The sequence below is a fragment of the Anarhichas minor genome, unplaced genomic scaffold (assembly GCF_050575085.1).
Source record: "Anarhichas minor isolate MPS153535 unplaced genomic scaffold, ASM5057508v1 ptg000040l, whole genome shotgun sequence".
Classification (NCBI taxonomy): Eukaryota; Metazoa; Chordata; class Actinopteri; order Perciformes; family Anarhichadidae; genus Anarhichas; species Anarhichas minor.
In genome coordinates this window covers 10312269-10324100 of record NW_027466486.1, presented here as the reverse complement: position 1 = coordinate 10324100, position 11832 = coordinate 10312269, and the positions used below count along the sequence as shown (strand labels likewise).

Sequence of the window (11832 nt, the reverse complement as noted above, 5' to 3'; positions counted from 1 at the left end):
GTACCAATTAAGATAATTTATGAAGTACAAACTGAACTGAAATTGTACCTTCAAATAGCTAATTTCTGAAATGTTTAAGGTGCTATAAAAATATTATTGTCAATATTTCCATACAATGACTGATGTATATGTCTTCAACATTTCGTTTACTCCACCCATACTGAAAATCAGACATTTTTACTGTACCAATTAAGAGATATTTCAAAGTAAAAGTCATACATTTGTACTGAGAAAACATCTAATAATATTATATTATATTATTATTATTATTATAAATATTTGAAGTGTTCATACATCATACATTTGTAAAGAGAAACGGGTACATTTCTGAATATTTCTCTCATTAATGTGATTTTAAGTTAGCTCATGAATGAGATTTTGAAGGGCTTTGATTTTGAAATGCTACATCAGAATGTCCTGGTTCTCTCTGAGTGACACCTTGAGGTGGTCTGCTATTAACCTGTAGTTAAATGATTATGTAACTATGCACCATTACCTCTAAAATGTAATCTGAAATTAGACAAATTGTCTCATTAATGTGATTTGAAGTTAGCTCATGAATGAGATTTTGAAGGGCTTTAATTTTCAAATGCTACATCAGAATGTCCTGGTTCTCTCTGAGTGACACCTTGAGGTGGTCTGCTATTAACCTGTCGTGAAATGATTTTGTAACTATGCACCATTTCCTCTAAAATCTAATCTTAAATAGTAAAAATGTCTGATTTTCAGTATGGGTGGAGTCAACAATGCCCTGAACACATATACATCAGTCATTGTTTGGAATTATTGAGAAAATACTCTTTATAACACTTCAAACATTCAGAAATGTACCTGTTTCTTGTTACAAAAGTAAGACTTTTACTTTGAAATATCTCTTAATTGGTACAGTAAAAATGTCTGATTTTCAGTCTGTCTGGAGTGAAAGATGTCCTGAACACATATACATCAGTCATTGTATGGAAATATTGACAATACTATTTTCATAGCACCTTAAACATTTCAGAAATTAGCTATTTGAAGGTGCAATTTCAGTTCACAGTTTGTACTTCATACAATATCTTAATTGGTACAGTTAAGATGTTTGATTTTTTTTTGGATGTGGTCAGAAATGTCCTGAACACATACATATCAGTAAGTCAGATACTATTAATTTCATTATCTTTCAGCAACCCTCAAATCAAAGAATAAAGACACAATTTAGTTGTATTTTCCCTTTAACTCACAAGATGCAGGTAACATGTTTTGTACTTAATGTTAATATAATTAATTTAATCTTATTTTCACAAATGCAATTTGTATATACGAATTAGTTGACATTCAATTTTGGAAACCGGATGTTGTCTGACGGTAATCTTTCCCGATTATTTGACATCTTATTTTGAAAAGCGGATGTTGTCCCCGATCTGTGCCGTATGAATGCGTTTACCGTGAATTTCAGCATATAGGCGCACTCAAATTTAAGTGTCTGCTGGGTTGACCACGGAGATCCGAGTGTCTGCTGACCTGACCGCAGTTACTATGGCCACTGGACGAAATCGAGGCGGCGCAGCTGGTGCCTCGATCGATGCAGCTAGCTAGCGTAGCAGGTAACAAGCTAGCCAATAGAGAGCTATCTAGCGGTTAGCTGTAGCAGTGCCCCTCGGCTCGTTATATCATATTATCGTCATTTCGGCAGTAACTTTAAATGTCGTCGATGTAGCTGAGGTATTGATACATGTCTACAGTGTGAGAAAGCGAGGGTGGAGGATTCGAGGTAGTGTTTTGAGGTGGGTAACGCTATTTTCATGTTTAGCTAGCGTTAGCAAACCAAGAAAGCTACTATTATTATTATCCCAGGTAGCTAACTTAAAGATTAAAACCAGCTAAGATGTGCTCTGTTGGATATTAATATTTACTTGGTGGTAACTCGGTTGCTATAGATCAACCATCTATACTAACTTACACTGAGTATGTAACTGGGATATATTTTGTTTTGTTCTGTAACGCTATCAAACGTAGCTATCATAGCTAATAGGTTACACAGAAAATGGGTGTGTAGCCACTGGATCAGATAATTAGAACCAGAGTTATATGTTATATGTGGGAGGTATAATTAGCTAAAGTCGTTACTTCGCTGACACGATCAACGGCGTTAAAGAGATGAATTGGTTTGTCATATCCGCTAGCTCGCGAAATGATTATACCATTATTGCTAGTGGGTTTTTTCTCAGTACTGTCATTGTGCTCCTGTTCCACAATCGCACCCATTTCATTGGCAGCTGCCCAAGCTCTGCAGAGTACCTGCGTCAGGCAGGTGACAGCCTATGGTCGAGGCTACTGGGATTGCTTTTTCATCGTGATGCATGTATACCCTTTTCTGATCATATTTTCTCATCATACCAGGTTGAGTTGACTCTGCAGGGGAAGATGTGCAATGGAATGATAGAGTCAATATCAAAAGCCTTTTGGGCCCACACCTCAGCCACTGAGCGGTTCTTTTTGTTGCTGCTGACACTGACTGCAGTGTCCAGGGGGCAACGATCAGGTAAGAGGCAACGTGTATGGTTGCACACTCTTACAATACAAAACACAATGTGTTATGTCCGTATTACATTAAGCTTTAATTTCTTTGTTGAAGAAATATTTTTAAATCACCTTAGAATACAGACCAAATGGGTGAATGTCAAGGCAACGACGGGATGCATCGTTCTACTACACAGGGGAGACTTAATCAACTGCCGCCTAACATTGATTTAGACATATGCCAGATTATCCTATCAGATTTATCATCATTAAGAGTACAGCCCTAATAAACAGCCCTATAATTAGCTGATATCATTGTCATTTATGTGTTATTTTTTTGGTATGGTTTACTATACTTATTATTACTAATATTGAATGTAACTATATAATGAACTACTTTTAAAGCTTTATACTTGTGGAATACATTAAAAGCAAATCGGATTTCCACCATGACACCGCCAATCCACATCAAATACAGTTTGTTTGCTCCATGACAATGTATCTCATTGCCATGACATTTTCTGGGCACATGTGGTGCCACTGCAAAGACTTTCAGATGTTTACCATAGGCCGTTCTATGTCTGGGTAACACGTGTATCAAACCACGCTCAAAATATTTGTATTAATTCTTCTGAAAACCTGAGCAGTTTCACAGAATTTCTTTTTTCTTTTTTTTGGTCTTCTCTTCCCAGGATGTGCGAGGCTGTATATGGTCCAGAACAGCTGGGTAAACCTCACAGAAACCAACAGGGGCTCGTTCCCTGTGGGCACCGTGCTGCAGTACAGCTGTGACCCTGGTTACCTGCCGGACGGACCCAGCATCCTCACCTGCACCACGCTGGGACGCTGGACCTCTGAACCTCCTCATTGTATACGCAGTGGTGGTAAGATAAGATATTTTGTCCACGATTGTCTTGTCTGATTTGTTAAGTAATGAGGAGTGACTGTTGTGAGCAGCTAAACTGATTTGAAATCCTTCTTTCATAAGTAAAAACATATTTATTTTCACGTTGAATTTTGCGTCGCTTTAGTCTCTATAATGATTTTTTGCTAACTCTGCTTACATATAAACTAAAAACAACACAAAACACTTTTAAAATAAGGCTGGTACTTTCATACGTGTTGAATCTTTTTCCCATCAGCATGCTTACCCCTCTCCAAACCCGAAAATGGGGGCTACACCTGCCACCCATCCCCCTGCCGGATGTTTTCCCATGGCACTGTGATTGAGTTCTTCTGTGATGAGCGCTTCGTTCTCAGTGGGGACTACAACTACCTGACCTGTCAGGATGGACAGTGGGACGGCCCCATGCAGATCAGTTGTGTTAGCCAAGGTGGGTCAGTCCTCAAACTCGGATGTAGAAATAGGTCAACACATGGGTCTTAAACGCTCACCTGTCAGCAAAACAATGCAAATTAGTCCACATAGAGATAGTCTCAACCGTTGACGTTTGTACCGTCTTCATTTAATCCTTCTTCAAAACAAATCATCTTTTCTTTAATTTCATTACATTTGTTATTACATTTCTTGTTCTATTTTTAACTCGTAAACATAAATGTCCTATACAAACAAAACCTACATTTATTATGAAAACTAAAGATATTCACGGTACTTTTGACTGTTTTCTGTTTTTTTCAGGTTGTATAAGACCCTCTACCGTGCAGCATGGCTCAACTAATCTGACAGACACCAATAGGAGCTTGTTCCCTGTGGCCACTGTGCTGCAGTACAGCTGTGACCCTGGTTTCCTGCCAGTGGGACCCAGCTTCCTCACCTGCACCACGCTGGGACGCTGGACCTCTGAACCTCCTCGCTGTATACGCAGTGACGGTAAAGACAAACCTCCTCATAATACCGTCTACACTTCTGACCCTCTTAACACCTGGTACCAACATGTGCTGTAACCTGAATGAACAGATATGATCGGCTTTATGTGTGTTATAGTTTGACATTCTTTATTTGTTATTTTGATTCAGTTGTCAACATGTAGTTCATTTTTAAACCTACTGTAAGCATCTTCTGTTTTTATTTCAAACATCTGTTCTTAAAACCTACAGTTTGTTTACATTAATAACATGGATGTGGATTTATTCAAAAACAAGTTGAAGTCTTCCTGTAAAATGCCGTCAGAGACGTATTGGGGCACTGATCACACAAACCAACTCCACAAGAGGTCGGAGACACGTTGGTGTCTAAAATCAACATCCAGCAACTGCAATAACAGGAACGGACATATTATGACCAACACGCTGCCCAGATTGTAGCATACTAAGAATATCCTTGAATAGAGACGAAGAACGTTTTTATTACTAACAGATACACCACGGTGAGACATGGCGACACACCATACAACACTAGAATCTATGTATTTATTGGTTCCCTTTCTTTCAATGGACAGTAAGCCAGACTTCTTGTATTAGTTATTAACTGTATTTTTGACTGTTTTTCTCTTTTTTTTCAGGTTGTATAAGACCCTCTACCGTGCAGCATGGCTCAACTAATCTGACCGACACTAACAGGAGCTCGTTCCCTGTGGGAACAGTACTGGAGTACCGCTGTGACCCTGGTTACCTGCCAGACGGACCCAGCAGCCTCACCTGCTCCACACTGGGACACTGGTCCTCTGAACCTCCTCGCTGTATACGCAGCGACGGTAAAGACAAACCTCAAGATATTTAGTTTTTCATAATTTGAGCTAGTAGGAAGCATGTAGAGGTTGAACAGAAGAATAAACAGGAATGGGAAAGTGGGCAGCACTGCATGTCCTTCTTGTGCATTAGAGTTCATGCATTCATTGTTTTCCTGTCTTTCCGTGGACAGTATGCCAGCCTCCATTTCAGCCAGAGAATGGGGGCTACACCTGCCACCCCGCCCCATGCCAAAGACTCTCTCATGGCACTGTGGTTGAATATTTCTGTGAGGAAGGCTATGTTCTGAAGGGAGACTACAAATACCTTACCTGTCAGTACGGAGAGTGGGACAGCCAAATGAAGCTCAGCTGCCTCATGGAGCGAGGTGAACGGTCGATCACACATTTGAACAATTGGATAATCACAGTAAGTTCTGCATTGATAACTGTCGATTGCTGTCTGTCTCACAGACCGCACTCCAACTTTACCATTAGGGATGCCCGCCTTGTCCATAGTGGCATCCACAGCCAGCTCGGTGGCCCTGATCCTGCTCCTGGTGGTGCTGTTTGTACTTCTGCAGCCAAAACTCAAGTCCCTCCATCGGTGAGTCTGCCCTCAAAACACTGACGGCTCTTAAAAAGGAGAGTAGTCGTAACAAGTAACAAGTTGACCGATTCTTAACTTTCTTCTGGTTCTCCACACCTAGACGGGATCAGGGTGTGTCCGGCCAGCCCGTGTCAATCATGGTGGAAGGAGTCCAGGTGTCTCTGCCGTCGTATGAGGAGGCTGTGAATGCTCGCGGGGCCTCAGCCTCGCCTCTCAGCTCTGAGTCTCGGGTCCAGATAGTGCTGTCCGAGGGTCAGCATGCCACAGTGCCAGAGGCTGGCCCCTCTAGGCCTTCATCCCTCAAACAGCAGCAGTCGGAGATGGCTGTCGTGCACCCTGTGCCATCGCCCTCATCCTCCTCCTCACCCTCCTCCTCTACCTGGGTTCCAGAGCATGCAGGCGCTGCTGCTCCTTCACCCTCACAAAGAAGGCCGTCTGCAGGCAGCGACCAACACAGCCTGTCTCTGGACTCTGAGATGGACTACTCTGATGGTAAACACAACACAGTCCAACACACTGTTTTTACTTAAAGATCCACACTTTGTACTGATGAAAGATGTTCTCTTCAGATATGCCGTTGCTGAAGGAGGCCTGAACAATGCAGCAGCCTTTGGACTCCCTAAGACAACCAGCGTTGCTACTGACCTGTACTGGTGAGCGGGGGATGCCTCTCGAGAGTTTGTCAACACAGCTGTCAACACAGACGAGGCTCTGAGTGAAGCTGTGGGTTACTCGGAATAGTTCCTCGGTCCATCCCAAAGGAGAACAGAGACGGGATTCACATGTACATTACATGCTTACATTTTTTTTTTTTTTAATAGGAATTCCTACACGATGTATGTATGTCCAACGTCTGAAGCTCGGTTTGAAAATGTAGAACAAAAACCGGAAAGAACAGGCACCACCTGCAGGAGTATGTCTTAAAGGCTTCAAAGCTGCAAACTCATTTTGAGAGCTAATAATCTCGTCAGTGTCTCGGTCACTGTTACTTTTCTTGAACCACATATCGCACCATTTGAGACGCACATCGGCAAAGATGCATGAAGTCCAGGTAGTCTAGCTCGTTGTCCAAGTCATGCACACTTACAGTTATTGTCCCTCAAAGATTTGTTGTGATTTATAAATGATTTATTTAAGATGTTGTTGATCATTACTCGCGTCATTCCAGATGCCACTGTACAGTTTAAGGCTGCTTGTCCACCCAAGATTCCCTTTGCTGTGTTTTATTCATCGGATTGAGGGCAAACAGACGAGACGATTCAGGTCTGCATTTGACACATTTCACTCTCGGTAAGTGTTCAGATGTCTTCTCTTCATACCCTTGTCCTCAATGGCCTTAGCTTTCCACTTCTATGCACAGGTATCTATAATATGTAAAATACGGAGTTTTAAAAATGAATGTCGGTTAAAAGTGTCCACTGCTTAGTGATCTAATGTGTGGCTTTGTCAGACACATCACTTGTACACCAGAAAATAATTATTCTCTTAATTTATTCAGGCTGCTTGTAAAATAAATGTAATGTTTTACGTGTAAACAGGGAACTAAGATGTTTTATTTAATTTACTTGTAACCAGAGCGCTGTTGATCAGCCATGGCTTCTTTTGATGCGTCCACAACGTAAAAAAAATAAAAGAAAGAAAGTACGTCTTTTCACTTCGCCGCTTCAGTTTTGGTTCTGCTGCAGGCACGTTGTATGTGACGCTATAAATATGAGCGAGTGTACAGATCAGTGTGATGTCTTTGTTTGACTCTCCATTGAATTTGCTTTTAGACTGAGGAGTGCTTTTGTGTTTTGTGAAGATGTTTTTTTTTGATATATGTAAAAAAAAGTTCTAAGTTTAGTCTGTATATAACATACGCCCATTTTGATTAAATATTATTTAAGATGTCCAAATTGGCTGTTTCCTTCTTTTTTTTATTATGCTTTTCACATCTTTGGAAGATCTGAGATCTCTCTTTGGTCTGATTTTAGCTTACAGTCTAAAAAGAGCAAATGGCACGTCAATATGTTTTATAAACTCTTTCATGCTCACTGTGTCAGTCATACAATTAGCAGATTTCAGTAAAGCAGCAGATTTTCAAAATAGAAAAAATACAAATACAAAATGTCATGATTCTTCATCATTTGGCTAGCAGGCACTACCCGTAGTTAACATTGCATAGAATTGATTAAGTAAACAATAATAAAAGTATTAGTTGTTGCACATGCTTCCACAGTCTTTCCTTCAGTATCACAGGCCGAAGTGAAGAATGTGCAGACGATGTGGAGACAGTGAGGGCAGTGAATCGCTGCGTCCTCGGCAGGTACGACGCAGCTCATCTCGGTTTCCCTCTCCAGCACTGACTGGGTTGTCATCTGTGAAACAGTCATTGCTGTTTCACCACCTCCTGTTTAATGTCAACACCGTCTGTGTAAGAGAAGGGAGATGTTAGACTTCTGCTTTCGTTGCTCTCCGGCTACAATTTGTGTGGAGAATAGAGTGCATGTGCTCGTCTCACCCCTCCGGCCCTCCTCCCAGCCTCGCTCTGCAACAACACACAGGCAGCTGTGACACTTACCCTCAGCCGGTGGCTTGAATGCTTGGTAACATCTGAAGCACAGGGTCAGGATGAGGGCCTCGGTACACTGGAATATGTAGTATACCAGAGGGAAGAGAAACATGGGTCCGATGACTTGAGGGGGAAAGGCCACTTTTAGGATGGTAGCGCACAGCTGGATGTTTTGACAACCCGTTTCCATGGAGACTGTTCTGCTACATCTAAAGAGAGGAGAGTGATTTGTCATCATTTTTGATAATGCACCAATTTTATGGCTACTAGAAAAAAATAACTTGGAAAAACTTTAGAATATTTGAACACAAAGAAATCTAGTTTGAAACTTAAATATGGGACAGCTGGGAAGTAGTCGGATCCTTTACTTAAGTACATAAATAATAAAACAGAAAAAATGGCTCCAGTGAGGGTTTGACTTAATATAATATTCAATTATTACCGATGCATTATTGTGTGGTGGAAAAACTATTACTTAAAAAATTACATTTCATTTTACATTATACTTGTATATTATATATTTTTATTTTATTTATATATATATATATATCTATATATCTATGTATATATATATATGTATATATATATATGTATATATATATATATATGTATATATATGTATATATATATATATATATGTATATATATGTATATGTATGTATATGTATATATATATATATATATGTATATATATATATATATATATATATATATGCTGCATCTAGACACAATAAATATATATATATATATATATATATATATATATATATATATATATATATATATATATATATATATATATATATATATATATATATATATATATATATATATATGACAGCTTGTAGTTACTATATGTATTACTATATGACTTTATAAAATATACAGTTGTAGATTAAACACAAAAGTAAAAATGCATAACAGTAAAATGCTACTTACTCAAGTGTGATGGTAAATTTCCTCTGTGACTTATTTACCTGTTTTTATTGTCAGACCGCTCAGTGTTTTGACCCTTTTTGTCTAGTGAGATAAAACTTCAATGTGTTAGGACTCCCAGTTATAAACAAGGTTAACGAAAGTCAGACATGGTCAGTGAGGGTCCTCTCAAGTAGTAATATATCTGTGTGTGCGCGTGCGCGCCTTACTCAAGGACAAGACCAAATATGGTATTTCTGCTCAGCTTAGATAAGAGTGCAGATAGTTGACCATTCAATAGTTAACCACAGAATGGTCAGAAACTGTTGTACAGATGTCTTAGTGAGGACTCATCCTACCCCCCGCCCTTGTGCACTGCTCCTTTATAAGTTGTACACACCCTGCACCCTGTGTTCGTCCTCCCTCAGACTGCGTTGCACTCTGTATGATGATTGAACTCCAAAGACAAACTTCTTTTCGCGATGTTCTTAATTTCAGTATCAGGACTCACTCAGTACTATTAAAACACTACTGGTTCCCAACCTGGGGGTCAGTCCTCTAGGAGGTCCCATGATTAAACTGATGGACCACACGAGACTAAAGCGAACAATAAACAAAATATTCCGTTTTACAAAATGATAACCCCGGGGGTCAGTCCTATATAGGATGAAATAGCCTACTTGATATTTTCACCTCTTCAGGCCGCCAAAAACACATCCTTAAATTGAACAAAATCAAGAAAGCAACTCAAAGAAAGGTACCGCACATCTAGCGTGTATACACTTACTGTGGACTGAGTCTGCATATGAAAGACATGATGTATCCCAGCATAAAGCCAATCAGTGGCATCAGTGCAGCCACGACCAGAACATCGGGTGTGAGGACCATCCATATAATGTCTTTGACGACCAAAGCAGACAGGCTGAGCACTATGATGCCGGAGATTATCAGGATGCTGAGGCCAACCTGTCGAGGAAGTGAAAACATATGTTACAAGCGTTAATTTTTCTCCACTAATGGTACTTGAATCTCAGCATTAAAGCATGAAACTTCTCTCTTTTTCCCTACTTCCAAATTTGGCAAATATCATGTGGAGGTATCACAAGTCAAAATGCCTGCTGTCCATAACAGATTACGTTTGTGTGAGGCACATTTCAGGAGTCTCACTTTTTTGACGACTGACGAGTAGTTTGGTTTGTAGTGATTAATGCCGATGCCAATGGCACAAGGCACCAAGGTGAACGTGAGAGCGGAGATGATGCCGACGTATGGCACAGCATTCTTTAGACCGGTGATGCCTTGGGAGTAGATATAGAGCAGCAAAGGCATCAACACCAGTGCCGCGATACAGGAGCAAGTGGTCATCACGATGCTGGGAGGGTGTCAGAGAGAGGAGAAACATTAGTAGACCGACCTGCCGGAAATGTAAACGTCTCAAATGGAACATTTCTGTCAGGAATCAATACATCAACGTGGGGGGTTTACCTGAGGTTCATGTCACCCTTAATGGCCAGGGAGAAAATGTTTGATAAGCTTCCCCCTGGGCAGCAGCCACAGATGAGCACAGTCACAGCCTTGACGGGATCCATCTGTAGCATTTTGGCTAGAGAGAAAGCAGTCAGGGGCATGACGCCGAACTGGGCCACCAGTGCAATGGCTACTCCTTTAGGCTTGAGGAGATGGGTCTTGATTTTGGAAATCTCCATCGTACAGCCAAGGGAAATCATGGTGATGAAGAGGATGATGATGGTGAAGATATTAAGGGCTTTGTTTAGGGAGGGGGGGATGCTCAGGACACCCATGCTGCCATTACCAGAGACATTTCCCTGGGTGGAGATGTTTGCTATTCCCATGTAGACTTCTGTCACGTTCATTGTGGTGCTCTTCCCAACACTGTGTGTTTACTGCGCTGCGACTTTCACCTGTCCCACAAAGCAAATATGATACAAATACATTAACAGCAAAAGCAATTACAGTTTGAGATTAGCGTCGTTAGACTTTCACACGCATATATAAATGCACCTGCTTACATTTCATTTCAGTGTTTGGTTAGGAAGTTTGAGTACTTCTTTATTTTATTATATAATTTTCATATAACTCACCCACAAACCTGCTCATTCACATTTTGCAGCTTGCAAATGTCCAAATGAGGAGCTTTTTGGTCATTCTCTACAATCCTCATCAGTGTTTCCTATAAACAGTCTAATAAAATATAGAAGTAAAAAAATAAAATACAATATAGACGTAGAAAACAGCAGTTGCTGCAGGCAATTATTGTTTCAGATGTTTTCCTTTTGTGTGTTCCCTAAGTAAATGATTGAGGAAATGTAGCATCACTGTTATTCCTGTGGACATTGATGCATAGCTCTAACTATTCCATATTCGTCTTACTGTCAACTAATTCCATGAAAAGATGAAAACCATCAACGCCTTAGTCCATCTCTTAATACTTTCTGATTTCCGCAGCGGGTTTGTGGTACTTAGCCCCAAGACAATTTGTTTCTAAAGCAGGCACATTTAAAAAACATGTCACAAATACGTATTTTTTTTAATTAAAAAAAATTGCCTCAAGATTGCCTCAAAATAAACTACAGTGCCCATGCTTATCTTAATAAATAAACATTTAA

General features: G+C 40.1%; 2 protein-coding genes across 3 annotated transcripts; one reads left to right on the top strand and one right to left on the bottom strand.

Moving 5' to 3' along the window:
* Positions 1-1404: 1404 nt before the first annotated feature.
* Positions 1405-7634, top strand: LOC142968248 (sushi domain-containing protein 4-like). 2 transcript variants are annotated; one of them, XM_076108052.1, is made up of 10 exons: positions 1405-1586; positions 2383-2524; positions 3195-3386; positions 3645-3836; positions 4142-4333; positions 4965-5156; positions 5324-5518; positions 5604-5736; positions 5840-6231; positions 6309-7634. In XM_076108052.1, exons 2-10 carry the CDS (start codon positions 2407-2409, stop codon positions 6332-6334), a joined length of 1632 nt encoding a protein of 543 aa, XP_075964167.1. In that variant the 5' UTR covers positions 1405-1586; positions 2383-2406; the 3' UTR covers positions 6335-7634. The 2 variants fall into 2 exon arrangements, with proteins under 2 accessions (XP_075964167.1, XP_075964166.1); XM_076108051.1 differs by having other exon boundaries at positions 1405-1766.
* Positions 7635-7706: 72 nt separating this feature from the next.
* Positions 7707-11079, bottom strand: LOC142968249 (hepatic sodium/bile acid cotransporter-like). Its single transcript, XM_076108053.1, has 5 exons — positions 10691-11079; positions 10373-10577; positions 9993-10171; positions 8300-8499; positions 7707-8148 (listed from the first exon to the last, which is right to left on the bottom strand). The coding sequence occupies exons 1-5, from the start codon at positions 11077-11079 to the stop codon at positions 8108-8110; spliced, it is 1014 nt and encodes a 337-aa protein (XP_075964168.1). The 3' UTR covers positions 7707-8107.
* Between the last annotated feature and the right edge of the window lie 753 nt (positions 11080-11832).